Consider the following 27,952-nt stretch of genomic DNA (forward strand, 5'->3'; position numbering starts at 1 on the left):
GCCTGTGAGGGGAAAATGAATTTAAACACTTCCTATGTTGTGTCTATGGGATAGCTTTTCTGATATTTCTTGTTCTTTTGAAAGCAATTCTTAAAAAATATAATTACAGTGTTTTCGACATCCTCTTTTTCTCTTCCTTTGAAACTGCGTCTTTTGTGTGATGAGTCATTCTACACTCGAGGGTGTTTCCTCATTCTGCTTCCATGTCAAAATGAGCCTTTCTCCTTCCATCTCACACACAGCTTTGTGAGGAGTTTCCTGTCTACCAACAGCAGCGATGGCTTCCGTTGGTTCCTTGACCAGGGCGTCGAGTTTGGGTTTGATCGTTCTATCTGCCGGTGTAAAGGATATTTCTGAGGCCATCGTTTTAACCCCTCAGTTTTGCACGATAACGCGCAGTATAAACATGTAATTAACAAGCTGTGATGCCTGCCTTTTGTCAGTGTTGGAGCATGCAGTCGAACCAGCACTGAAATCTGACTCATGTCTTCAATGTGTCCCTCCTTCTGTTCATGTGTGTCCTCACACTTTTTTTTTTGTCTGCATGTTGGCTGCTGTTCACGTTCTTCCTGTTTACCTTCTGTCACAAACTGAGCATCAGCAGCGTATGGCCTAGAATAGCACTTCATTTTGCCTGTTAATTGTAAGTTAATCAGGAAATAAAACTTTTACACAGGCAAGGCCAAGCAAAGAAATTTTTTCACATCGCTAGACACTAGGCAATTCACAGTGTTTGACAGGAAAATAAAGGAAATACTTTAAAATAAAGAAGTTAAGAATCTTAATATGAAGTGATAAAGATTATGGAAACATTACAACAATGTGATTGGGAAAAACATAAAAAGGAGAATATATAGTATATAATAAAATAACTAGAATTATTTTTAATGGTTTATTTTTAATGGTAAAACCTGAGAAAGCAATCATGTTTTAAGGTCTGATTTGAAAGAAGTGTGTGTGTGTGTGTGTGTGTGTGTGTGTGTGTGTGTGTGTGTGTGTGTGTGTGTGTGTGTGTGTGTGTGTGTGTGTGTGTGTGTTTCTGTAAGCAGTCCTCAGTTAAAGTTGTTTCAAAGCTGAGGAACACAGTAACAAAACCCTGTTGACTAAGAAGTACTGGAAAAGACAAAAAATAATAATAATAATAATAAATAAATAAATAAATCCATACATTGAATGAAATCCGTTGAAATCCAGATTTGACAAAGCCTTTTTGCTGGTTTATGCATAAATCCAGCTCTAGTATGTAGTGGCTTTTTCTTACTACTCTTTCTTTCTTACTCTTTGCTTTTCATTAATTTTATGTGTTGAGCAACAAACAAACAACGACTATATATTTGATTTGTTAATGCGATTGAAGAGTGTGCTGACCATAAATATTTGAATATTATTTCAGTATTGATTACTATCACTGGACTAAAGGCATTCGTTTTGAGCAACTGTTCAGATATTAGGTGAAATATGAGTTAACTGATAATTTCATTTCTTTAAATTTCAGTCTGATGCTGTTTTTTTTTTTTTGCACGAATTTGCACCAATTTGATATATATATATATATATATTTTTACATGTTTGCGTGAAAATTGTTACTGACTGTGACTAGAGCCATAGACGTCGAATGATTAAATTCAGCATTGCTGCGTCATGACGTCACTGGCCTCCTGCGTAGCAACGTCTTGGAAATGTAGGATGTAGCAGGACGTGGAAGCAAGCCGCTAATAACAGTCGGACGTCCGAAAATACACAAAGATATTGAGAAATATCTCTTCCTTTGTGCACTCAAGTAAGTAAATCGGTCTGGTGAGATGTTTCGGTCTCACGTTGCTGCGTGCAAACGGCCCTTTCTCGGTGTAAGCTGCCCAGTTGGAGATCTCTCCTGTTAGCTCGGGTGCTAATATACACAGGAAACCAACGGGACCGAAGATGCTAACGTGGCTAAACGGTTCACACGATTCGTGAGAAGATAGCTGTGCGAACACCGCAACTACAAATGTTAGGGTCTTTATTGACGTGGACCCTGTTTCATTTCATCAGAAGCATCAAAAGCCTGGAGGTTTGTAGCAGTGTTAGCAGAAAATCCCGGCTGCTTACGGCTAATGTTAGCATGGACGCTGTAGTCCGCTTGTTTGAATGCCTGTTGAGATCGATGAGAGGAAAAGGAGCTGGAAATCATCAGAAATGAGGTCAGACACCAGTCAGCTGGGGTAGCACAGTGTCCAAGAATCTGTTACATTACCACGTCAAGGGTAGCATTAAAACATCAGTCAGATCCGGAGCAAGGACATCGCTTTGAGGCTGTCTGGAGGATTTATAGCCTTCAGCGAGTGAGTGATGGGGCCAAAGATGTTAACTGGCTAACAATTTTCACTTTGTTTTTGGACATCTCAATAACGCATCTCAATAATAATAAGACTCCTGGGTATTTAAATCCCCACAGATAAGCCCTTTTATATTGTATCCTGTGATTCGCTTAATTGCTATGCCTATTATTCAAGCAAACATCCACATGTAATTTCCAAACAAATGAATTGGTTTTAATATGATCTTCTGTCTTCTTTGTTTCTTTCTTTCAACAGACAGTCTATTTCTGCCAGATGTGATCCAACAGTGTTGCGTCCAGAGCTTGATGGGAGCATTTGAGGCCTTTTGTGAGTGAGGTGGGCTTCGTAGTGTTTGTGCTTATCGCCTGTGTAAAAGATATTGACTCTTAATGCTTTGAACAGGATGTTGATAGTTTTTTTTTTTTTGTTTTTTTTTTTAGATCATATTAGTGATTTTAGATACCGAAACATTACATATATTTTCCTAGGTCACTCAGGTGATGCATTCATCTAAACGTGCCTGGCTGTGGTGTCTTTTGATTGTCACCACCACATTACTGGTGATTATACATCCAATATTTGTAATGTATAATAGTTCTTGAAGCTGTGCTTCCCAAGGAAGCCTTGTTTTTCCACCTGACTCATTTGAACGGATAGTCATCAGACTCCTCCAGAGGCTAAAGAAGAATTTATTATGAATTAGGAGTGTTGAAGCAGAAGCCTTTGGCTTTGGGACTGTTGAGCCTTTATAACACCGAGCTGTCTTTTTCACTTGCACTAAGACACAGTGGCAGAACAAATTGTTCCACCTCTGATACTCCTCTGTGCCAGCATCGCACCTAGTAACTAAGGCAAAAAAAATAGTGTTTCTGTGAACAGGTGAGCTTGCACTGTGCAAACACACAAACACACTTTGATTAATGTTTCATTGCACCTCCTGTGCAGGAAGCCGTTTGTTGTTTAAAAAAGAAAATCCCAATCTCAGCCTGGATCAGGAGAAGTCTTTGATGGGAGGGGGGGTGCAGTTGCTGAATCACTGTGACTGAGACAACAAGCTTGTCAAAAAAATTCTGACACAGGAGGCTCAGCATCATATTATTAATCTTGAGACACAAAATGGGACGTTAGTTGTTATGTGTCTCACTACATGCTGCACATTAGTTCAGGTAATTGAAGTGGAGACGATCACAAAATCACTCACAACCACCCGTTTCTTCGAAGGGATTCTTAGTCTTTAATGTGAAAGAAATATTGATTTTTGCAGTGACGGTTACTCATTTTGACTGAATATGAATATTTTTACTGAGATAACACGACCGCCTCGCTTTCTAACATATTGTAATTAATTTGGAGCCTGGGATTCTGTTCAACTGCATTTTTTTTTTTTTTTTTTTAAACTATAAACATCACCTTAGTTGTGAATGATGAGCTGTCAGCTCTCTTCGTGTTCTCACGTCCCACACGCAAAGTAACTGGAGAGTTGTGAATGTAACTGAGTGGATGTAGCTCTGAGGAACCAGTTTATCTCATCTGGATTTAGTTTGATACTTCTGCTGTTTGTTTAGCTTCCTTCTGAAGGAAGTGCCTGTGCTTGACTGTTTGCTTTTGTTCTCCAGATTAAAGAGAAAGTTTAAACAGAAACCGCCCACATTAAATCAGCAATAGGCCAATCATTCATTTTAGGGACTTTAAAACTCAGGTTTAGTCGATGCATTGCTGTTAATTTCTTCCGCATACCTTGAAGAAATACTGGTGAGAACAGGCTCTGTTGGGACCACGCCATAACTTGAATTTTTGTGATTGAAACGTCTGTTTTTTCTCCTCTGGGTTCTGTGGCTATATTTATGTAACTTCTGGATGGTACTTGATTGTTTCACAAGTAATAATCTAAAGTGTCTGAAGCATCTTTGGTAAACTCTTTGCATTTCAATGTTTACTAAACCCAGGTTTCCCCAATCCATCTTTCAGGAGGTTGCGGGTAATGTACCATGGGGTACGACGTTACGAGGTTCCAAGGGGAGGTGGATGAAGACCTGCTTTGTCCGATATGTAGTGGAGTACTGGAAGAGCCCGTGCAGGTGAGACTTTCAGTTATTTAGCTACCGTTTTACTCACTGAATTTTTTTTTTTGTTTGTGTGTGTGTTACTTACTCTCTTACTCTGGCCTCCGTTTCAGGCTCCGCACTGTGAGCATGCCTTCTGCAACGCCTGCATAACGCAGTGGTTCGCCCAGCAGCAGATCTGTCCCGTCGACCGCACGGTGGTGACGTTGGCTCACCTGCGGCCGGTGCCCCGCATCATGCGTAACATGCTGTCCAAGCTTCAGATCAGCTGTGACAACGCCAGCTTCGGCTGCACAGCGACGCTGCGGCTCGATCAGCTGCAGTCGCACCTCAAGGACTGCGAGCACAACCCCAAAAGACCCGTCAACTGCGAGGAGGGATGTGGGTAAGTGACGTCCACAGGGAAGCAAGTCTCACAAAATAAGTAATAGGTGCAGCATTAATAAGGTGTGATTAACAGCTTTTATATTGAATTTAATTTTTTTTTAATTGTTCTGTCTGTCCTGTTCTTGCAGGCTGGAAATGCCCAAAGATGAGCTGCCCAACCACAACTGTATCAAACACTTGAGGAGTGTCGTGCAACAGCAGCAGACTAAAATTTCAGAGCTGGAAAAAACAGTTGCGGAACACAAACATCAGTTGGGAGAACAGGTGAGCACATTTCTAGATGATAACTCAACTGTGTGTGAAGTGACGTAATCGTGATATGGTACCAATTTCTGATGAGTGAGAACCTGTTACCTGATTGTTTGGACTGATGGATTGTTCCGTTTTTCCTTTTGGATGTTTTGACACGTCTGTTTCTGACTCCTTCCGCCTCCAGAAACGAGACATTCAGCTGCTTAAAGCCTACATGAGAGCAATTCGAAGCGCAAACCCCAACCTGCAAAACCTGGAGGAGAGCATAGAGTACAACGAGATCCTGGAGTAAGTCAGCCTCAGTCTTCTTTCCCGTTCACGAGTGATCCAAAGACATGTGACTGAAACTGCTGAAATCAGTCGTCGTGGTTCCCAACCTGGGGCCCCGGGCCCTTTGGATGGACCCCAAGATCTGGAAACTGTTTTTTGTTTCAGCTCCTGCTTTTACATGTAGTAGTTTGTGGGTGTCCCTCTCCGCTACTCGCACACTTTAGAGGCAATCTGAGGCTTTCATGAGAGATAGTTTGGGAACCACTGGGTTTATCTGGACATCTTGCTTGAAGGTGATGAGCTTGTGGGTCTATCACATCACCAACAATCATGTAAAGTGGTCCAACATTCCTCCCGGAGAATTTGATGCCAGAACAGACTTGAAAAACAAGACGAGGGTTGTCTGCAGAGAAAATGTGAGGTCGATCTGATTTCCATACATTCCGTACGTTCCCCTGGGCTCGCTTAAGAGGATCGCTTTCTCTGACTCTGATCAACGAGCTCCGGAACAGCCTTCATGACCTCTTCAGGTCCTCTCTGCATACTCATGCTCACCCATGCCGAAGGATAATATGATGCCTTGAAGAGCTAGTGTAATATATAATCTCACAGTCTCCACTTGTGTCTGATCTCCAGGTGGGTGAACTCCATGCAGCCGGCCCGCGTGACGCGCTGGGGGGGCATGATCTCCACGCCCGACGCCGTGCTCCAGGCCGTCATCAAGCGCTCCCTCATCGACAGCGGCTGTCCCCTCACCATCGTCAACGACCTGATCGAGAACGCCCACGAGCGGAACTGGCCGCAGGGACTGGCCACGCTGGAGACGCGGCAGATGAACAGGCGCTACTATGAGAACTACGTTGCCAAGCGGATCCCTGGCAAGCAGGCAGTGGTGGTGATGGCCTGCGAGAATCAGCACATGGGGGAGGACATGATCCTGGAGCCCGGCCTGGTTATGATCTTTGCGCACGGAGTGGAGGAGATCTTATAACTGCACACAGCCAGCCACGCCGATCCACGAACACAAGGGAACGTTTTACTTTGGGAGGGGTTTGCTGTGGTGAAGAGCAAGGGTTTGTTTTTTTTTTTTTTTTTTGTTCCCCTCTCTCTGGAGTGAAACGTTCCTTACTAAATCTGGCTTATTTAAAGTAAAATCTTAGGCTCGCTCCTAAGCTTGATACCTATGCCTTAAAATAAGGACAAATACTTTATGAACCTGGCAAATATAAACTTAATCTGACTGATATCGAAGAGAAAAGGTGAGATGTGATGTTTACAAGGTTTATATTTAGTGCATTATATGATCTGATTGTTCTACTATATGTCCTGATATAGTTCTAAGCTTGAAGCCCCGTTTGATGTCCTCGGCTGTAAAAATGCTTGTAAATACAAAATACTATATTGAATTATAAATGTTATACTCAGCACTGTAATTAAATGGTGATTTATCTCAGTTCTGTTTAGTCGGCTTGTGTTGCTGTCTGCGGGGGACGTCGGCTCTGAAGACCCTCGGCGCGCTCGCTTTAGTGCTTAGTTTCCTGTGAATATTTCACAAGACATCGTGCTTCTCGGTTCAGATTGTCCCAAACTCCTGTGCCAATTGTTTTATTTATTGTGTTGCCTTTCACACAAAACATGCTTGAAGATGTTATCGTCTGTCGTCTGGAGATCTGCCTTTTTCGGTGCATTTGAAGGTCATTGCAGGAAGAGAGAAGTTTTTTTTTTTAAAATTTGTGTTTGTTGCCTCGGTTGTACATATAGTCTGTATGTTGGGTCCAGTTGGAAGTGTTAAATCTGACTTTTAACATTTTGGGGTTTACGTACGACGAGCTTCATTTGGCGGGCCGTTGAGGTTCGCCTGATATGTTCGCTGATCCAGTTTCAATCGTAAACATTTATCTTCTCGTGTCTCACTGTAGGCAAACGTCATTTCACCAAGATGCCGCTAAGAAAAAAAAAAAAAAAAGCATACACAGCTCGGAGATTGTACAAATATTTGTAAAGTCACTCTTATAAGGCTTTTTAGAAGGAAAATGCTTTATCATTAGTCACTCATTGCTGTCATGAGAATAAGACTTTAAGGCATTGAAGGCCACACAAGTGGATTGTGCCCTTTACTATTTTCCTTGATAATGTTTTTATTTGTTTTGTGTCTATTATGTACCGTGCTGTACAGACAGTAATAAAATGTCAAACTTCGTGCAAAAGTCCTGAGTTTCTTTTGAGAGGATGCAGTTCCTTTTTGAGCCACACCATGTCATCAGAGATCTGTGGGCTGTCACACTGCTTCAGGGAGGCAACTGGAGGCGTGCGGGCCACCCGGGGCCGCCATCCTCACACTTTGCGGCCCGAGGCATGAATCGGTTACCAAAAAAATTCAGCACGTGATTGGTTTGAAAAATGTGTGTACATCTGAAGCGGTTATCACTTGAAATCAAAAGTGTGGAGTATCCACGTTGATTAAAATCTAAAAAAAATATCCGTGTGTGCGTTGGAGATGCTTGATCAGGATTCGGCCTCCTGTTAGTGAGGATGAAATGATGTCGATGGCCATCCCAGCCGTACAGGACGCGGAGATTTCAATCAAGAGGAAATAACTGCTAATTGTCTGAAATTAGCACTCAGGAAAACATGGTGGGACGAGCTTCCACTGCATACGGCAGGAGGGGAGTTTCTTCAGCAGGAGCCTCGGACTGCCGTGACCTGACTCACTCTCCCTCTCGCTGTCTCGCCCAGACACCCACATGTTTTCCATGTCTGTTATCCTCTCTGCTAGCCTCGTCCTCATTGTGGAGCCTAATCCCTCGCCATTGTGGTCAGTGGAATGTGAAATCATGTGCTTTACCAAATACTGTGGCTCTGTTGTCTGCACACATCATTATGTGATGTGCTCGGCCGCTTTCTGCAGCGCAGCAGTCCTGCGAGCTGAACACAGCCGCGATTCATACATGTCCAAATATTTCAATAATGTACATTTTAATGTAAATTACTGTCAATATTCTGTAGCTGCCAGCTGCTGCTGTTACACACATGTCCCTCTGTGATCCTTTCATGTCTGTATTAGCTGTCTTAATGACAGGTATGTATTCTTGTGAATTGAAGTTGTAGCTTTGCCTTGTTGTGGTCACTTTGAGTCATGCTGTGGCACTCTTGAGTCACAGTTGTAGTTTGAATTTTGAAGTGTTCCGTGTTAATTTTCTGCTGTTCGTCTTTTTGTGGCACTCAAACATTTTTTTAAAGGTCACTGTAAACGTCTGTGTTGTTTTCATCTGTGCATAGTTTCACATTTCGTTGTTTTTTGACACAGTTACATCCTGTCATTATTTGGAGCATGGTAGTTTAATGTATTTTGCTCTTTGTTGTCTTTCTGAGCTACTTCTGCATCCCTTTGTGGTATTTCAAAATCATTGCACTCCAGCTTTGCCTCTCAGTGTGATAATTTTGGTCTTCCTGTGGTCCTCTAGAAAACACAGCCACTTTCATCTCGTTGGGTAGTTTTTGCTATTCTGATGGCATCTTAGTTTCTGTGTGGCAGTTTTTCATTTATTGTGGTTATTTCAACTGGTATATTATCAGTGAAGCTGTTTGCAATATAATTTTAAAAATAAGTGTATTATTAGATAAATTATCACATTTTTCTTTGTTCATTTGGATTATTACTCACAATGCTTAGAAAACTTCTTTTTTCTATGGTTGAATCTACAACAATACCAGTTTAGCCGTTAGACAAGTTTGTGTTTTATTTAATTTATGCTCTTCCACTGAACAAACTTGTTCTTGTTGAAACAAACCGACTGCGAATGATCGCTGTCATATAGCCTCAGTATTCAGTAAATAGTTATCAATGCACAAACACTGTCACCTTTGAAACTGCAGGTGACAGTACCAACAGTATTCTACTGTCAAATAGTAGAAATAGCAAATGGAAAATGTTAGTTCTGTCATTAATCTTTTGCAATGAGAAATGATTGTAGCAAACACTAAGAATAAAATAAGAGGGGCACTGAAGTAGTCGTGAGGTCAAGCGTTCTCCATTATAACCCCGTCATTAGTTTCCATTACATTACTGCATGTGGAAGTGATCCAGGGTGCAATTTGGACAGAACTGCTTTGCTCTTTTTGTTGCCTTTGTGAGTTTTATGAGTTAATGCGGTTCTCATGACAAATATAGTCTTTCACAGTTGAATGCAGGACTTCTTCTTTCTCACTACACAATAGGATTGTGGACAGCTGTTGGGGTCCATATAGCTAAACTTTTAGATTGACGCTTTTCATTTTAAATATATAGTTGATTTTTATATACTATGTCTTCAAAGCTTGTACCTGTTACTCGTTTCCAAATCTAATCCACGCTTCGAAGCAGTTCAGCAATAAAAATGTGTGTTTTTGAAAAACAGTTGACTGGTTTGTAAAAGATAACCTTTATTCACTTATGTCTAACTCATGTCTATCTGACACACCTGCTGCTCTGAGTGACTTCTGTTAACCCACTTTCTGCCATTCTCACCCTCTTTTTATTAAGATCAGATAACTGTGGCCGACCAGCAGCCACCCTCTCATATCTGCATTTAGCACCTTCCTACACACTATAAACCTGTGTTAGCAGTTCTCTGTCTCCTGTACTTTGTACAGGTTGAATGAACCAAAGAATTTTTTTTTTTTTATACTGGATGCTCTTCCTGTGTGGCTAGGATCTGAAACCATGCCCACTCAGCAATAGTTAACTGGATGATGGCTTTTAGTACCCTTACAAAACAGACAGTGCATCTGTTTTCAATGTTGTGTACCATATTAACAATACACTGATGAGCAATGGAGTTAGTTGCAAGTTCATGTAACCTTATTTCTTCAGTTTACATGCAATGGAGACTTTCTTTCATTCCCGTTAATACATGATGGACGTCTTAATGTTCTTGTCATTACAGGATACCACTGTTTACGTCTGTTGGAATCCTTAAATAATAATTTAAAAAAATTCCTTCTGCTTGGTTAAGGTTTCAAATTAAAAATTTAGTTGGTATTTGTACGTAGTTTACAACAATTGATTTTCTATAGAGGAGAGAGGGAGAGAGAGAGAGAGAGAGAGAGAGAGAGAGAGAGAGAGAGAGAGAGAGAGATAAAGTAAAAGGTCAAGACGTTAATGTCAGCAGTATAAACACATTTTAATGGGCAACAGAGTTTGCAGTAACTTGTTATTTCTTCAGGCTACATCCATCAGACTCTGCTCACAGCCAGTGATAATGTCGCCTTTTCAAGCTGCCGTGCATTAAAGAGCAGCAGAGCAGCGGCGGAGTTCAGCAGCTGGATGCGCAGCGCCGCAGTGTATTTATTGGCTGAGAGAGAGAGAGAGAGAGAGAGAGAGAGAGTAGCCGCCGAGGCGGTGCTTGACAGGAGCCGCTCTCTCTCTCCCTCTCTCTCTCTCTCTCTGTCTCTCTCTCTCTCTCTCTCTCTTCCTTACTTCTCGGCTCCCTCTCCACCGACCGGCCGCCTCCATTTAAAGTTAACGGGCACTTTGCCTCCCGGCCGACGGCAGGGTTCCCCCTCCACTCGCGTCGCCGCCGCTCCCGGTGAGGACCCGCCAGCACGCGGACAGCTCGAGCCCGAAAGGTAAAAAAAAAAAAAAAAAAACACAGGAAAAAACACTCGCGTCCGGACTCGTATTGATTCAAGTTTGACTGCAGCCCCTGAACGCCTCTTCAGCTGCACACCGACCAGACGGGCTCGTTTCATAGCGTCTCGTTATTTCTCACGAATGTGACTTAATTAAAGAAAGACCAAAAAAGACATGCACGGAGGTGGAAGCTGCCAGGCACCAGATGCATGATTTAAAATGACAGCTCTGTAATGAGAGAGTCATTCACTGAGCAAAGTGACAGTCAGCAGAGCAGATCCATTGTGTTTTTGTTTTGTTTTTTTAAATGCCTGCTTGCTGCCATTTGAAATCCTCATGATTTCACTTCCCTCTGCCTTGTGTGTCATGATTGATCCGGCTGCTTGAGTTACCTGCTGGGAACGATACACGTCTCAGCCTATTTACAGAGAGCAATCCATCTCCCAGAGCACCGAGATGTTATTTAAACTGTTCGAGGCGTCTGGAGACTCAACTGAAGGAAGGAAGTCAACTGATTGTTTCATTTAGATTCCCAATTACACTTTCACTGCTGGAAAAATCCCATGAACATTGAGCAAACCGTTTATTGTTTTGCTGATATGATCTTATCTGGATGACCTCTGTCTGAGAATACATGTGCTTGCAGGTGCTTCATACCAGAGGTGCCAGTGAATTCTCGACTGAAACGCCCTGTTTTTAGGACTGGGGCGGCATTTCTGCAGTGAAGTAGGTGATAGTGGGTGTTAGTGGGTGCCGCCACTCCTCTGTGGGGATTGTTTACAGCAGAAAGCTCCACTTTCACTGTTATTTGCCTGCAAAAGCTGAGTGGACCGTGAGAAAAGCGAGCCCTCATTTTTGTCAGGAAAAAAACACAACAGTCCACATGTTTGATCAGCTTTGGGTGTTTTTCAGGCTTTTGCCCACAAGTGGTAAATTTTGGAACGAGTTTTCTGTTTCTTCCTGGTCAGTGTGTTGTGTCATGAGCAGGTTTTGTTTTGTTTTTAGTTGTTTTAAAGCAGGGGAGTCTCCCCGGTCCTCATTTGTTTGTTGCTGCAGGAAGGTTTTCAGGCACAGGCGATCAATACTCAGGTCAAGTCAATTGTGCTGTCGTTAATGTTTACATCAGAGGCTGGAGGGTTTCAATCAGTTCAGGCCAGTTTGGTGAAATAGTTCGCGAGTTAGTTTGTTTACTATGGAGAATTTAAAGAATGCGTCCTTTATTCCGTCACCCAAAGCCTGAATGTCACTGACATTCTATTGACATCCAGTAACTTATTGCTTATGTTTATTCATGTTTAATAAGCCCAGATCTGTACATGAGTTGAGAATACTGTGTGACTGATCTTCATTTGCAGTCATTGATAGATCAGTGGGCGAACCTGGAAAGACTCTCCCGGTATGTGCAAACGTAACACTATGAAATCAAATCAATGTGGCTGCTGTTTGATAGCGTGCACCAGCACAAGTCTGGACAGGTTGGAGTTTTTTTTTTCTTTTCTTTTTTCCTCCTGAGAGCATCATGGTGTTCTACAAGGCTGCCTCCACAAAAAGCTATTATATAAGTCACATTCAAGTCTGAACTCAGAGTGATAGGCTGTCCTCACTTTGAAGCTGGGGAGCAAACGAAGCCTCGCCTACATTTTCCAAGAAATCTGTGATTCATACTGTGGTGAATGTCTTTTGTTTCCTTTTCTGGTTAGGTTTTTTATTTTTATTTTTAATGAAATTTAATTTGAATGTATTTAGGATCCATGTCGATTGTGTTGTTTTTCTGAGACACGGAGTCGGTAGTTTGAATATCACCCATTTCTTTAAATATCACCATGTAGTCATAGAAGAAGGATGCCCTGTTCCAACAGCTGTGATGGTGCCATGATTTCAATACTCTTACATAACTGTTACCATAATAACATCAAGCATGTTCTGTATTTAGTATCTTTTTACCACAGTGTGCCGACAAAATTCTATCAATGAGTTGAGCAGTAAATGTGACAGCGTTGGAATAAGTTTGTGATTTTCCCGCATGTTTTAGCTCCAGCATATCCCGGCTTGTTGATGTTATTTCCACTGGTGATTTTGAGTAGGAAACTTAAAACTTAGAGGATTGCGGCCCGTCGGTACGTCGCTGCAGTACGTGAGGAGGAGATGTAAAGACTAACAGTGGGAGGAGTGGATACCAGCTGTACCCTGCATGAGACAAAAAATGTGAAGAATTGTTTTTCTTTCTCTCTCTCTCTCAAAGTTTTTCTGATCGTGTTTTTTAGCTTTGGGGCTTAACCTGCAATGTGACCCTCTCAGACAAAACAGACCATTTATAGTGCGGGTGTATTCCCCCTGCTAATGCGGTGAGTCACAGTATTCTCTGCATGTTGAATGTAATTTATAGCGCGGCCTCCGGTTCTGAGGGCAAAGCCAGGCCAGCGGTGTGGGAGGAGGCGCGAGCAGAAAGGGGGAAGACTCCAAGCTAATGACCGGGCTCCCCTCGCCGGAGCTGGCCGCCTCCCTCCCGGCCCCCAGGGCCCTCCTACCTGTTAGTCACCCATGGCAGCGGGTCTGACGGAGAGCAGCTGATGGAGGGAAACACTTTCCATAGCAACCGAGCACGTCTGTCCTTCCCCATCGTTACCCTCATGCAGTCTGCACACACTCCAGCCCTTCGAGTTGTTGTAGTTTCAGAAGGGAAACAAATACATGCAGATTTCATTCTCTTCAAAGAACCTACGCAGTGTTTTCCAACCACAGCATGACGGAGTCAGTGACTTACACCCTGCAAGTGTTGCAAAACAGCAGATTTCCTTCACACAAGGCGTGGGCGTCATGACAGCTTGCACAAACATTAGCCTGCATGGAAAAAGGTCATCCCCGAGTATACCTTGAAATTATTCTAGTTGGCAGAGTGATTTTATGGCTGTTGACAATTCTTACATTAAATCAGAGTCTATAATTAAACTTCTGTGAAGGAAAAGGCCAAGTAAATCGATCTGGTTTTGTTTAGTTTTTTTTTTTTTTTGTCTATCATCTCACTTAAGTGGTCAGAAGAGTGCCAGCCTCTAAAGAGAAGTGTTTAGAGAAGTTCCCTCACGGCTGCCAACTACTTTTCACGGTTATGTTTCTTTTTTTAGTGCAGCTTGTGGCCCACCAGTGATGCTGCAGCTTTTGCGCACGTCTGCTCAGAATATGTTCCACCGTTTACTTTACAGCAATTACTGTAAGCGATATTTTGTTCAGAGCATAATTATGCCTGTCAGTTCAAAGTGCATCACACTGAAAGAACGGCTGAGAGGCTTCTGCGAGGCCACGTTTAAATCCTTCTCGTGTCTTTCCAGCAGAGACTTCTGCACATAAATGTTTCTGTAAGGAAACATAAACACTTCCCTCATAAAGCCATGAACAATCTAACGTCATTTTTGCAGTGCGACCTTATGGAGAGCGTTCGGTCACATGGTCTGTTTTACGTCCTGACAAGCTTTTCAGATTCTCGAAACCTCCTGAAATATTTATGCTCGCTTCGGTAAGCTCATTTAGTCGGTGCCAGCGCTTTTTCACAGGTCCATTCAGTGTTTGTGAGCGCCGTCCACCAGCCCAGTGTATATTCCCACTATTCATCTCCCCTCTGAGCAAATGGAGTGCTCCTTCCTGTGCGTCGTGTTCTGACTGGTCCTGATTCCCACTCTGCCTCATGCATGCAAATCATTATCTAATCAGGAAGTGAGGAATCGGATTACTCAGATGGGCTCAAGATCTCGTTGAACCAGACAATAATGATGATGACACCCAGTTGGTAAGGAGACGAAGAAAGTATCGTGCTGCTCGTGTCAGAGCAAAAAAGAGGAAAAACAACAGACAGGAGTTACCGAAAATAACTGCTGTTTTATGTGAGACTGAACGCAGAAGTCCTATTTTTAGTTTATTTATGTGAGGAGTGTTTGAAGAGGGGGTCCGGTTTGTATTTCTAGAATAAACAGTTGTAAGGCCGTAATCTGCTGATCAGCAGCCGATGGCTGTTCATGATTCCTTCATGTGTCACTCCGCTGTCGATACAGACCTGGCCCACCTAATCGGCTGCATAAACACAACTGCTAGGCAACGCCGCTGACCTTTCCAGGGAATTAAGTGAGGACAGTGTGAACCTTTTCGGAGTCCAAAGTGAGCAAATGGATCCAAATCACTCCGAGGTAGTGGGTGTTATTTCACATGATTTCATCCCTTTCTCCTTTTTCTTTGCCTTTTTGAAGTGCTCTGGTCGTCTGTGCTCGGCGCCGGCAGCTGCCACCCATACCTGCACAGGCTGCTCTTTAATGTGTGAAAACACCTGTGGACAACGGTGTGAACAACACATTTCCAGCGAGGGCCTTTTCATCCCGCTCGAACTGAAATTCGCCTTTTGCTACCTTTCATGTGGCGTTCCTACAGTTGATAACGTAATACTTGTGATAGAAAATATTTCAATATTCTTACTGTTAAGCATATTTTCATATTTTCCTTTTCTGTTCTGAACTTTTCCCCCCCTCATAATTCCTCTTTTTACAATCACATCAGTAAGTGGGTGATTATCAGAATTGCCTCTAGATGTTGGTTTCAGGCCAAAGATTTGCACTTAATGGCGTTTCTCATCGCGTTGCTGCTGACCATTTTCCAAGATGCGCTGTAGAATTTATTGCTCTGGATCTATCTGTGCCGTTTTCCGTCCCTGCCTTTCACTGCACTTTAGTTTCCATTTCCAACGAGTAATGAAATCAATTAGCAGCCTATTTGAACTTTCTTCACATGCATACTCTAAGAGAGTGGCGTCAAAACTGCATTTACTGTCTTCAGATGTCCATCATCGCTTTATGATAATGGAACTGAAGTGCAGATTGATTGAACGTCTGTGATATACATTTCCTCTCAATGGTGAAGTTACCCAGACCAAACCTTGTTGCTTCTTGATATGACTGAGCAGGCAATTTACGAGATATACACGCTAAATATTTACACTTGTGTCTGGTAGCTTTTTGTAAAAGCCAGTTAAAAAAAATAAAATAAGGGACATTTTGATAAAGCGTTATGTGGGATACGCTGGAGGATTTGTACAGACGTGTCCTCGTTTGACTTCTGTCCATCTGCTGCACGTCGCTCCGCCGCTCTTTTCTCCATTTTGGGTTTTAACTCGAATACGGGCAGAAATAAGACGCGCTGAGTCTCTGCTGTCTTTTACATCACGGCTCAAAACCTTTTACAGTCGTGTCATGTTGATTTTATAAGGTTCTTTACTGTCTCAGATGTTTTAGAAAACTGAACCAGAGCGGTCAGCTTTGATTCACAAGGAAGACATTTTAATTTTATTATTGATTTTCTTTCATAAAAAATAGATGTTTATCTTTCTGCTTTTATCACAACTGTGTGAAGTTGTGTTCTAAGTTGAAAAAAGAGCTGAAACCAAGCAGAAAGTGTCTGTCATTGCTTATGAACACCACATGTGTTTTTATCTGCCGGTTTACCACATTATGCTGCTTTCACACACATATTAGCTCATAAATACTCTTGTGAGATGAAATGAAGCTGTTAGTGAACCTGAAGAGAATGTGTCATATTTCTAGACGCTGATTATGTCCTGGTAGGAAAATATATGTAGATAATATAATTACAGTTGTAATAATGATTGTAACTATTATGTAAATATTTTTAGTATCTCAGCCCACAGCATTAGTAGCATGTCAGAGTGGGAAACTTTCTCACATCCATTAACTGGTTCCTTCTCTTTTCTTCTGTAGTTAATGAGCTGAAAATGTGTCTGCTTGTCTTTCCGTCACTGCCGAATCTTCCTACGTTATGTTTGCTCCAGTGAAGAGTGCTTATTACACACCTACCCAATGTTCAGCTTCAGTCTTCAGAACAACGTGCTCAGTCAATCTTTATTTCAACTACGAGCAGCTTTCCTGCGTCAGATTTAGATTTCATGCCGGCTTGTTTGACATTTAAGTCTCTTCCTCTTGTTTAAAGGGGAGGCCCCTTGACAATTCAGTTTGGTTAAATTTCAACTCGCATCAAAACTACCAATGTTTATCTCTGCTTTTCAAGGTCCCCGTTGCACTAGGACAAATTCAAACGCACTATATTAGGTAGGGTTTTGAGACAATATGGGCCAGTGAGTGTGTATGGAAAAAGATTTTGAGTGTAGGGAATCCCGAGAGCCGAGCTATCATGGGTATCTTCAGCCTGACATCATTTCTCACACATTCTTGGCCCAGTTTTCATGAGCTCCTCACATGTTACGGTGATGTGGGATCAAAAACAAACGCAACAGCCCGGTGTGAGTACACACACTTTCTGTGCACGGCGGTAAAACTGCATTTCAGGGCAGGACATCAGTGGAAAATGGTTTTCAGACTGCAGGTTTATGCGGACGTGGACCAGCTTCACATGTATTGATGGTCACGATTTTTCTCCCTCTCCCTCTCTCTCTCTCGCTCGCTCTCTCTGTTATTGTTATTCTCATCTGAAAGAGTGGACATTTTCACATTTGTGTCGGTGCTTCACACAAACTTTGGCAGTTCAGTGTGAGGCTGACTGTCTGCAGTCATGGATTTTTCACAGCGCAGGATGGAAGATGCTATCTTTTGCTCGCAGCCACGCTTTTATGTTTTACAAAGAAGCAGGCTGCTGTGCACCCACCTTCTCTTTTCTCTCCATCTATATCTCACTGTTTGTGTCGCTGGTACACAGGCAGGCAGTTAGTGCAGAAGCAGGCACCATGTCCACCCCCACAAACCCAGAGGTGAAGGAACTGAACCCTGTCGACTTTATCCAGCTACAACAGTACATTGAATGTGAGTACAGACGAGCGGGCGGGCGGGCGGCTTTCTCAGCGCTTAACGCATCCCCCCTCCTCCACTTCCACTTCCACCCACACACACTCATTTACACTCGCTCATAGTTTCTCATATCTAGAGGAGGTTGCAGACTACCACATTGTCTCTTTTTTTTTTGTCTTCTTTTTTTTTAATTAAGCATGCACACATTTTACTGCTCCCTAAATGAACGTGATCAAATGCATGTGTAGGTTTCATAAACACGGACGCGGACATGAGCGTGTATCCCTGCGTGACCTTTGTGCCTCTACTTCCAGACTGCAGCTTGAAGGTGAAAGACGTGCTGAGGGAATTTGATGCAGATGGCAGGCTGGCCCGGCACAGACACGGAGAGGTGAGGCGACAGTGCGTCCTGCTGTTCACAGTCAAGTCCTCTCCTCTAAAAAAAAAACGGACTCAGAGTCAAATCTGCTGCAAAACATATAACACGGGGAAAGATCCACGGATCTCAGCGTCGCCGCTCTGTGTGAAATGAGATTCTGATGCTTGTGCAGTAGGCAGTTACTAATTATCGTATGCCGAATAATTGGATTCAAACCTATTGATCGTTTTGACTGAGATGTCCATGAAATATCTTTGAGCAGGACTGCAAATGTAAATTACGTCCTCAGAATTGCCCACGCAGCAAGGCGTCGCTGGACTGTACATTGGCTGCCCTCGTGCAGCGTAAGCTCAAATGTGATTGAAAGAGGTTCTTCCAAAACTGGGCGCCAGTCGGTGACACGGCCAACTAATCTGTGCAGACAATACGTTGTAGGACTTTTTGGCTGAATTCAGTTTAATCAGGTAATTGAAAGGCTTTTTGTTCCAGTGGATGAAAATGCTCCCACAGATATTAAGTAGCAGGTGAACAGCGATCAACATACATTTTGTCGTTGTTGTCAGTGATGGCGTGACACAGCTCCCTCGCTCTCACCCTCACTTTTCTTTTTCTCCCCCTTTCTTTTTCTGATCTGGTTGCCTTGCTGTGACATTATTTATTACTGGGGCGGCTCTGCAGGGTATCAGCCAGGGAATTGGAATTCTATCAACAAGAAATGGGTTTGTGGTTCACCGTTATCGAGGGACTGCCGCTTGTTAGCCCTGCAGTGCATTGTCATGTGAGAAACACAGAAACCCTGCCAGACAGAGAGGCTGAAATCTGTCTGTTTTATGCCATTGTTTCATGAAAAGCCTGCAATCATTCCAATTGTGGAGACATATTTTTACATATGAATTATGTCTCTGAGCAGCAGGCCTTTCAACCCTCACTGAGTATAATTGTATGACACTGTTTTTTCTTTTTTTTTTTCTGGGAAAGCATTTGACAAATACAAGATACCAGTAATGCGATTATCATCTTCCCTTAATTTTAGAGTTGAAGTTTAAAGAAAGCAGAAGTTAACAAACGCACAGCAGAAACAGACACTGCAGCCTGTTTATTTAACATTTCTCTGAAACGGCGTAAACAAAACAGGACTTTCCCATTCATGTCGTGGCAGTGCATCAATGAAGAAGGCTTCCGTCTGTTCCTGAAGACTTATTTAGAAGTGGAGGACTTCCCTGTGGATCTCTGCCAGCGACTCTTCCGCTCCTTCCAAAACTCTGAACCCACCCAGGAAGACAGCAACAGTGAGATTACATACACACACACACAAACGCACCCTGTGTTCACACAGCCCACTGCCGCCGCGCTACTTTGCAGCCGGCGTTTATCAATGTACGCCACGGCCTATTTGGCATACATTCATTTATCGCCACACGCCTGTTTGTGCAGATATGGTAACCAGAGTATTCACAGCCCCCGCTCTGTCTCTCCTCCGTATCCCCTGCAGAAGAGGTCTTCCTGAAGGATGTTTCATGTTACTTCTCGCTGCTGGAGGACGGCCAGCCCAGAGACAAGCTGGAGTGTGAGTCCTTTATTTCATGTCTGCCCAAAAATACAGCGAGCGTTGTCCTGGTCCAACACTTCCACTTTCATTTCCATTTTCTCTCCAGTTGCTTTCCGGCTTTACGACAGAGATGGCAACGGAGTCCTTGACAGCTCAGTGAGTTGTCAGCAAAATGTTTCAAGCTTTTATCCCGACGCCATGATTGTATGATACCAATCATTACACAAGTCATTTGTTATTTTTTAATCAGGAAGTGGATCGGATTATAGCTCAGATGATGCATGCTGCGGAATACCTCGACTGGGACGTGTCAGAGCTCAAGCCGGTAAGTCCCAGACTGCACCACCAACACATGAAAGCCTCCGCATTCTGTACTTTGAGTCCCGCTGCTACAGTCAATATAAGCACAGATAGACTGATTTGTTTGCTCTGGATCTCCTTACAGCACAATATATATGGGGGCACTTGTTACTTATTTGCCAGGGTTCATAGAGCGATAAGCCTCCCTGCATAAAGCATTCACAAATTCCCACGCAGGTGGAGTTAGACAACATGTGGCCCGTTTGAGCTAATCAAAATGTGTGCACTGATTGGATAATAACAGCTGATGTGATTCTGTCAGGTACTGAAGGACATGATGACAGCGATTGATGCTGACAGCAGCGGCACCGTGTCTCTGGAAGAGTGGGTAGAGGGAGGCATGAACAACGTTCCCCTGCTGGTCCTGCTGGGTTTGAAGGTGCTTCAGAAGCGGAATATATATTATTTCATTACGTGTTAGCTCCAGCCGGCAAGCTCAGGTACATTTCATTTTTACAGCAGGTGTCTCAGAAAGTGTGAGCCGCTCTCATGAAACCCTGGCCTTCCGTGCCGCTCCTTTTTTTTTTTTTTTTTTTTTTTTCCATTTGCTCCTCCTCAGTGTTTGTTGAGGGCCTTTCTGCCGACTCAGTGCTACAGGGCGTGGTAATTTTATCCCCTCTCATGCGAACTCTGCACCATCAGAATGCGCCAGTGTTTTCCATTCAGTCGGCGCAATCTGAGTGCTTGCATAAAATATCCATCTTCCGTGCTATTGTGCTGTATTTGCCTAAAAGACGTGATTCGTTTCAATATGGCTATCCTGCAAAAGAATGGTTTTGTATAATGGGTGTCGTTTAATATGTCACCAGTGAAAGTAAGAAGCCACTTGCAGCCTGTCAGCCAGCTCACTGTGTTGAGCTCACACCATGAACTAGACTCTGTTACTGGGTTTGGCCCGCACAACAATTCCAGGGACTTCCCCTCAAGCTATTTCTAGCCACCAATGGACATTTGAAGCCCGGGGTGCATGAATCCAGCCCCCTCACAGTTTACTCTGTGCTGCTTTTTGCAGGCTGCTGTCGATGCCTCGTGCAGCAAGGAGTAGGCCGATACGTCATGTCATGAAAAGGGCATTTTTGTCTGTAATCTGGATAAGAGCACTGGTCGCCGTCTAAACAGATTGAGAGCAATTTCATAATCTTGCGGCTGGAAAGATTATATTTAGTGTTGATTTGAATTTGCATGATGTTGTTAGAGGATGTCACAGCATGTGAAGTCACTCTGAAGTTAGCCAGATAGATAGATAGATGGATAGATAATATTATGCTGTGAAAAGGCAGATGGCTCTGCACAGTAACGAAGATTTCTAATAATTTCATACTTCCATTACTGTCGCTGTCATCTTGAATAAAAAAAAAAGAAATAATAAATCCTCCTCCTTCAACACCCAGATGACGCAGAAGGACGGCCAGCACCTTTGGAGGATGAAACATTTCAACAAGCCTGTTTACTGCAACGTGTGCCAAAGCATGCTGCTGGGCTTGAGGAAGCAGGGACTGTGCTGCACCTGTGAGTACCTGAACTCACCAGAAGAGGGCTGCAGCACAATGACTGCATGATGGCTCAATTCTGCATGAAACATCAGTGAGTGGGGAAAAACGTTTGTAGCTGTTTCCAGATTGTACGACGGGCGTTTCGTGTTTGTTGTTGGACAGGCTGCAAGTACACCGTCCACGGACGCTGCGCCAACAGGAACCCGGCTCCGTGCACCAGGACGTATGTGAAGTCGAAGAAGGAAACGGGGGTGAGTCCGCGTCTCCGTGACGACCTCTGAGTGATGGCAGTCTCCGTTTGACAGGGCTCCGAGGCAGAGTGCTCTCCGGAAGGCACTTAGACATGCGTCTGACTTTTCAGGTTCCAGCCCACGACTGGGTGAGTGGGAACTGCGACTCCAGAAAGTGTGACAAATGCCAGAAGAAGATCAAGAGCTTTCAGGGCTTAACGGGCAAACACTGTGTGTGGTGCCACACGATGGTGAGGAAACACCCCTGCTCTCACAGGCTAAACCTTCACTGTTTCCTCTGCATCATCAAGGTCTCTTCAGTAAGAGATTGATAAAAGCCTGGCACAGTTTTTACAAACTGCCTTTGACCACAAGCATGTTTTATAGGCACCAGTTGTGCACGACCTTTCTTCTTTTTATATGTTCAAGGAAAAACATGTTAAAAAACACAAAGACGAATTATGCCAGTATTGACTTTTGCTCTGAGAGTTTATATAATCTGTCACCTTTTTTTCTTCATGTTTTACAGCGTCATGATGAATGTGCGGAGCAGGAGCCGACACAGTGCACATGTGGGCCACTCAGAGACCATATCCTGCCCCCGTGGGCCATTTATCCCGTCATAAAGGTACAAATTCATCCTGGGGCTCGTGTACAGTACAAACAGAGCCTGTCACACCAACACACAACACAAGATCAGCTCAGAGACATTTCTTGATGCTATTTAATCTTTTTTTTTTCACTCACCTCTGTAGCTCTTTTCAGTGCAGTACAATGTGTTTTTTTCCCTCTGTTGTCTGAAAGCTAAAGCATGGCATTACATTTCTCTTTCAAAAGGAGAGACCCAATAGCGTAAAGAATGGCTGCTCAGCTTCAACAGATGACAGCGAGCTCAATACTACTCCTGATGGACAAGTGCTTCAGGTATAGTGCTGCATAGTGAGATAAAATTAAACAATTCATGTGTTGCAGCCTTGATATATTAACTAACATTTGTTTATTAACCAAAAGATCAACCCAGTGCCAAACACCCATCCTCTTCTGGTGTTTGTTAATCCGAAGAGCGGTGGTAAGCAGGGAGAAAGGTGAGCTCAAAGGGGATTTACTGCATATAAATATATGGGTTTTTTTCATACAGGCACTTTAAATGACTCATTTCATCTTTCAGAGTCCTGCGTAAATTTCAGTACTTACTGAATCCGCGGCAGGTATACAACCTTTCGAATGGCGGCCCTGGACCAGGGTAGGTAGAGCATCAGTCTTTCTCTTTGTGAGAATTATTGGTTCTGAATACTTAAAAGATGCAGTAATCGTGAAAAGCTCCAGCCACTGCTTTATTAACTATTTAATCTGACATTTTGCAAAAACTTAAGACAAATTTTATTTTGCTTTTATCACTTAAAAAGAGTTTTTAATGAAAAGCAGGTACACAGAGCACCATTAGGAAGCATTACTGGGATCTGGGTGGCTGTGGCTCCATTGGTAGAGTTGTACGGTTGGAGGTTTAATCTCTCATATATCAAATTGTCTTTGAGCAAGACACAAAACCCCAAACTTCTAACACTGGTGTGTGAATGTGGCTAACAATGTAAAGCTGCTAAACCAGAGAAAAGTGAAATGTATTCAGCTTACAGTACATCCGGCCTGCTGTTATAGGAGTTGTTTTTGTCTGCCTTTCAGGCTGAGCTTCTTCAGAAATCTGCAGGATTACAGGATCCTTGTGTGTGGCGGAGACGGCACAGTCGGCTGGATCCTTGATGCAATAGGTGGGTCGGCTGGACGAAGCTCTGTGAAAGGCAACAGTGAAGTCCATTGTTACACACTTCCTTTTTCCTTCGTTCTGTTTCTTTACAATAAGACAAGGCCAATCTGCTGGCGCGGCCACCTGTGGCCGTGCTTCCCCTGGGTACAGGAAATGACCTTGCACGATGTCTGCGGTGGGGAGGAGGTGAGAAATGACTTGTGAAAAGCGTGAAATGGTCATAGTGACCTTTTTAATGATTTTCTTTACACGACACCGCTGGATGTATTTCTGCAACTATGAGGCGTAAAAATACTTCAGCAAAACAGCTCAAATTTTTTATTCTGTGTTCTTTGTTACACCATTCTCTTTATTTGTTATGTAGGCTATGATGGTGAGGATCTGAGTCGCATTCTGAAGGACATTGAGGGGAGCTCTCAGGTGCTGATGGACCGCTGGAGCGTGCAGGTTATCACAGACGAGAACGAGGAGAAAGGCGACCCGGTGCCGTACGAAATCATCAACAACTACTTCTCTATTGGAGTTGTGAGTTTCTCAGAAACACATCACACCATGGGAACGTGTTTTGTTTTGAATTAGCAGCTTTGGATAATTGCTATGTTGTGTGATGTTCACAGGACGCGTCCATTGCCCACCGGTTTCACACAATGAGGGAGAAACATCCCCAGAAATTCAACAGCAGGTATGTGTTGTAAGACTTTTTTCTTTGTTTTTTTGTCTTTCTTCAGGAGGCAGAGTAAACAGAGCAACGAATATCACACGGGTGGTAACAAAATAGAGTACAGTTTAATCGTACCTGTAACAAGTGCTCTGCTGAGAGCAAAAACAGAGCTGAAGGGCCGTGTTTCAGTCATCTGTCGTCAGCCTTACTTTTATTCCTCCTGTTTGTAATCGCTGATTTTTAAGACTGAAATGAATGCAGCTGGTTGCATCAGATGTCTGCAAAAGCAGGGGGGGGGGGGGGGGGGGGGGGGGGGGGGGGGCACTTCGCTCGTCCTCTTCCCGAAGAGTTGTCTCTGCTAGAAGCAAAAAAAATATAATGTGAAAAATGAAACATCACTCAAATCTGCAAGATGCACTTTTTTTTTCTGTAACTGCAGAATGAAGAACAAGCTGTGGTATTTCGAATTTGCCACTTCAGAAACCATCTCTGCTTCCTGCAAGAAACTGAGCGAGAGCATAACCATAGAGGTGAGAATGCAGCACCGGCTGTGCGAGCATTGCAAACTGTGCACTTTGTCTTTGAAAAATCATACTTTGTGATGTAAAAGTTTAAAATGAAAGTGCCCCTCAGGTAGTGTCGTAATGCTTGACTTCGCCGTGCGGCCTACTTTATGTTCCCCAGTGTTGCGGCACACCGCTGGATCTCAGTGGCTTGTCTCTGGAAGGAGTTGCTGTCTTAAACATTCCCAGCATGCACGGTGGCTCCAACCTGTGGGGAGAGACCAAAAAAGCCGACACTAAGGGATTAACAAGTCAGGAAGAGCCAGAGGTGATCGTCAATCCAGATGTCCTGAAAGTGACCTCCCAAGGTATTTTCTCATTGACCTTAACACCATTAAAGGATGTATGCGCTCATTAGTATTTACATAAATGTTGGATTGAAAGACCTGTGTGTGATCAGAAAATTCCTCTTAATTCAATGCTCTGCTGCAGCTGTAGTCATTTTAAAAACAGTTGCATGCATGTGTAGTGTACAAGCTTTGTTTCTAAATGCCACGTGAGTATTTCCAGGGTACGAAAGATGCTATTGTTGTGCTCTTGTTTTGTTTGCATAAGTTGCCTTAAGTTGTGCTGTTTTGCATTCTCCATGGCCCAGTGAGACAGTAGCACTCTGAGGGTAAATACCGGGCCTAGATCCAGCCTGCAAATTAATAGCAGCGACACTTGTGTCCCCTGTCCTTTAGCTGTGTAAACAAGGGTCTTTCCAGTCAATTAATATGGATTTACCTGATGATTTGCACAAATGGATGCATCAAGTCCAACTATTTAAATCAGTATGAGTAGTCAAACCATCCATCCATCCATCCATCCATCCATCCATCCATCCATCCAGCTATCCATCTCCAGTACACATTTGGTAAAGGGGAGTGTAAATATCTATCCGATTGATGCAATCTAATCAACCTGACAAGTATTATTAGCACACAGCTAAAGAACTCTTTAAAAACCCAGTTTTTCTACAGTAAGATGAAAAGGGATGGTTTTTGTCTGATAGAAACAATATCTGAATCTGAGCAGCGATCCACTCTGTTCAAAGCGAGCTGCACCCTTTCCGTCAGAGTGTTTGTTAGTAAAAACAGCTGCTGGCTGCAGCTGGGAACACGATTCAAACACAACACAAATCCGTCGCACCACAGCGAGCCACCGCAGTCATGTGAGTGGCTCACAGATGTCTGTAATTGGAGTAGGCATGTTATGTGTGTGGCAATACTTACAACGCATGTCAAACTAAAGCTTTTTCGTATGTCTGTGGTCAGATCTCAGTGACCGTCGACTAGAGGTGGTCGGCCTTGAAGGGGCCATGGAGATGGGACAGATATATACCGGCCTCAAGAGTGCAGTGCGACTTGCTAAGACGTCGCAGATCACCATCAGGTGAGAATCAGCCTCACAAACATGTTCAGACACGACGACTCTAGCTGAGGATAATTGTCAGCCTGGTGTTTGCATATGCATTTACTCGCATTTTCGTCTGCCTTTTGCCATTTAAATGGTGCATTAAGTCGATTGTGATGCATTTGGTTGAACTCTCTCTCTACTTCCAGGACAAAGAAAGCGTTACCGATGCAGATTGATGGAGAACCGTGGATGCAGCCTCCCTGCACGGTAAATAGCTGTTTCACTATTAAGTCAACTTCTCTTTTGATCACTGAAATCTAATCTATCAGTTTGACTTGATCATCATGTAACTCACTGGACATTTTGCATTTTATATTTCCTTTTCAGATTCACATCACACACAAGAATCAAGCCTGCATGTTGATGGCACCTCAGGCCAAATCGTCCGGTTTTTTCAACTACAAATAAAACCAACTGACTAAATGCACAAGTTAAATGTACATAGAAGACTGACACTTTTTCTATAATCTCAGTTTGACTGCGTATGTTTTAGAATAACTGCATTGTAACGGTCAAAGTTAGGTTAACTGTTTCTGCACCTCTGTAACACATAACAGAAGCATGGCATGATATGAATTTAAACTTTATGATAAGTTATGTTTGCATTGTGACAAAGTCATTTTGACCAAATGTTTATTTTTTATCAATACCCAAGAGTCTTGCTGTCTTAAAGCTTCACAGTTAGTGGAAGTGCTGCTCTTTAGGAATCTAAATTAAGGTCAAACTCAAGTGAATATCATGCTAAAATAATAATATTTAGCTTCATGTGCCTTTCCAACCTGTCCTCTGTGGCTATGGCTTAGATAGAAGATATACAGAGCACTGTGTAGGCGTGTGCTTTGAGCGTAGACCATGTAGTACTGCTGTCTTACTGCTGTAAAGATGCTCAGAAAACCAGACATGTATTTATGTTAGTTTGAAACCAAAAGTGAAGGAAATGCAGGACTGCGTTTGTCAATTAAAGATATTTTACTTTTTTCATTCATTTGAAATGATACTTGAAAGTGTTGTGAGGAACAGTAAAAGGATAGTTTTTGCCAAAAATGGGCTATGTGTGTGTGTGTGTGTGTGTGTGTGTGTGTGTGTGTGTGTGTGTGTGTGTGTGTGTGTGTGTGTGTGTGTGTGTGTGTGTGTGTGTGTGTGTGCGTGCACGTGCGTGTGAAAGAAGGGAGTTAAAATGTGTTCACTTCTGACTTATAATGTGTTTTTTGAGTAGGTTGAAATACTACTGGTTCAGACCAGTTTAGATGTGTTTAGTCGTTATTTAAATACTTTATCAGTCATATCAAATCAATATATACAGATGATGTCAATGTAATATGCCTGAATTAACTTCTTGTGTAAAGATTTTAATAAATTATCTGGACTCCAGATTTACACCCTTTTCGTACTTTATTGATTGGCTTTTGTTGTTGTAGATCATATTTACACCACAAGGGGGAGACATTCACTTCTGATTCTCATCTTGCTGTGGTACACTGGTTCAGAAATATTTGTCAGTTCAGTTTTTGGTAAATACTGTTTTTTTTATATTTTACCACTCAAATGTTATTTACATTAACAATCAGGAACGTTTATTTATACTTCATGGATGTATAAAACTACCAGCAAAGTGAAAAAGATTTACACACAAACAGACCTAACTGACATATTATGTAAGAACTCAGACTTTGGTGGTCATGTTTTAACTCACACATTTTCTTTGAAAACAGTATAAAACAGTTCAAGTACTGAACTATATAAACTGATAAATTGCATTGTTTTGTATTTTCTTGTTACATTAATCCAAAAGCCAAGAATATACAGTATGTAACAGTGTATGTGCTCAGTAAAGGTTAACCATCTGACTGATAACAATAACC

The 27,952-nt window shown here is 42.8% G+C and overlaps 2 protein-coding genes across 5 annotated transcripts; both read left to right on the plus strand.

The window, feature by feature from the left end:
- Positions 1–1,657: 1,657 nt before the first annotated feature.
- rnf41 (ring finger protein 41) lies at positions 1,658–7,489 on the plus strand. Of its 4 annotated transcripts, none has more exons than XM_030118075.1 (7): positions 1,658–1,780; positions 2,574–2,654; positions 4,287–4,396; positions 4,495–4,766; positions 4,897–5,032; positions 5,205–5,308; positions 5,927–7,489. In XM_030118075.1, exons 3-7 carry the CDS (start codon positions 4,307–4,309, stop codon positions 6,279–6,281), a joined length of 957 nt encoding a protein of 318 aa, XP_029973935.1. In that variant the 5' UTR covers positions 1,658–1,780; positions 2,574–2,654; positions 4,287–4,306; the 3' UTR covers positions 6,282–7,489. The 4 variants fall into 4 exon arrangements, with proteins under 4 accessions (XP_029973935.1, XP_029973938.1, XP_029973936.1 ...); XM_030118078.1 differs by having other exon boundaries at positions 2,574–2,645; XM_030118076.1 differs by having other exon boundaries at positions 1,675–1,780; positions 2,578–2,654.
- A 3,265-nt stretch (positions 7,490–10,754) lies between these two features.
- dgkaa (diacylglycerol kinase, alpha a) lies at positions 10,755–27,469 on the plus strand. Its single transcript, XM_030118074.1, has 24 exons — positions 10,755–10,897; positions 17,607–17,710; positions 18,010–18,086; positions 19,234–19,363; positions 19,567–19,641; positions 19,730–19,779; positions 19,874–19,948; positions 20,246–20,362; positions 21,375–21,492; positions 21,639–21,727; positions 21,838–21,957; positions 22,236–22,334; positions 22,544–22,630; positions 22,718–22,791; positions 22,875–22,949; positions 23,387–23,472; positions 23,565–23,654; positions 23,833–23,993; positions 24,086–24,150; positions 24,569–24,659; positions 24,814–25,000; positions 25,949–26,066; positions 26,237–26,297; positions 26,418–27,469. The coding sequence occupies exons 2-24, from the start codon at positions 17,635–17,637 to the stop codon at positions 26,496–26,498; spliced, it is 2,202 nt and encodes a 733-aa protein (XP_029973934.1). The 5' UTR covers positions 10,755–10,897; positions 17,607–17,634; the 3' UTR covers positions 26,499–27,469.
- Positions 27,470–27,952: the final 483 nt, after the last annotated feature.

This window comes from Salarias fasciatus, chromosome 20, assembly GCF_902148845.1.
Source record: "Salarias fasciatus chromosome 20, fSalaFa1.1, whole genome shotgun sequence".
NCBI classification, from domain to species: Eukaryota; Metazoa; Chordata; class Actinopteri; order Blenniiformes; family Blenniidae; genus Salarias; species Salarias fasciatus.

Excerpts from the sequence above, each read along its gene's own strand:
- rnf41 (XM_030118075.1), top strand. The coding sequence starts at position 4,307 with ATGGGGTACGACGTTACGAGGTTCCAAGGGGAGGTGGATGAAGACCTG. Across the intron at positions 4,397-4,494 it reads TACTGGAAGAGCCCGTGCAG|GCTCCGCACTGTGAGCATGC; the intron begins GTGAGACTTTCA and ends CCTCCGTTTCAG. Across the intron at positions 4,767-4,896 it reads AACTGCGAGGAGGGATGTGG|GCTGGAAATGCCCAAAGATG; the intron begins GTAAGTGACGTC and ends CTGTTCTTGCAG.
- dgkaa (XM_030118074.1), top strand. The coding sequence starts at position 17,635 with ATGTCCACCCCCACAAACCCAGAGGTGAAGGAACTGAACCCTGTCGAC. Across the intron at positions 17,711-18,009 it reads GCTACAACAGTACATTGAAT|ACTGCAGCTTGAAGGTGAAA; the intron begins GTGAGTACAGAC and ends CTCTACTTCCAG. Across the intron at positions 20,363-21,374 it reads TGGTCCTGCTGGGTTTGAAG|ATGACGCAGAAGGACGGCCA; the intron begins GTGCTTCAGAAG and ends TTCAACACCCAG.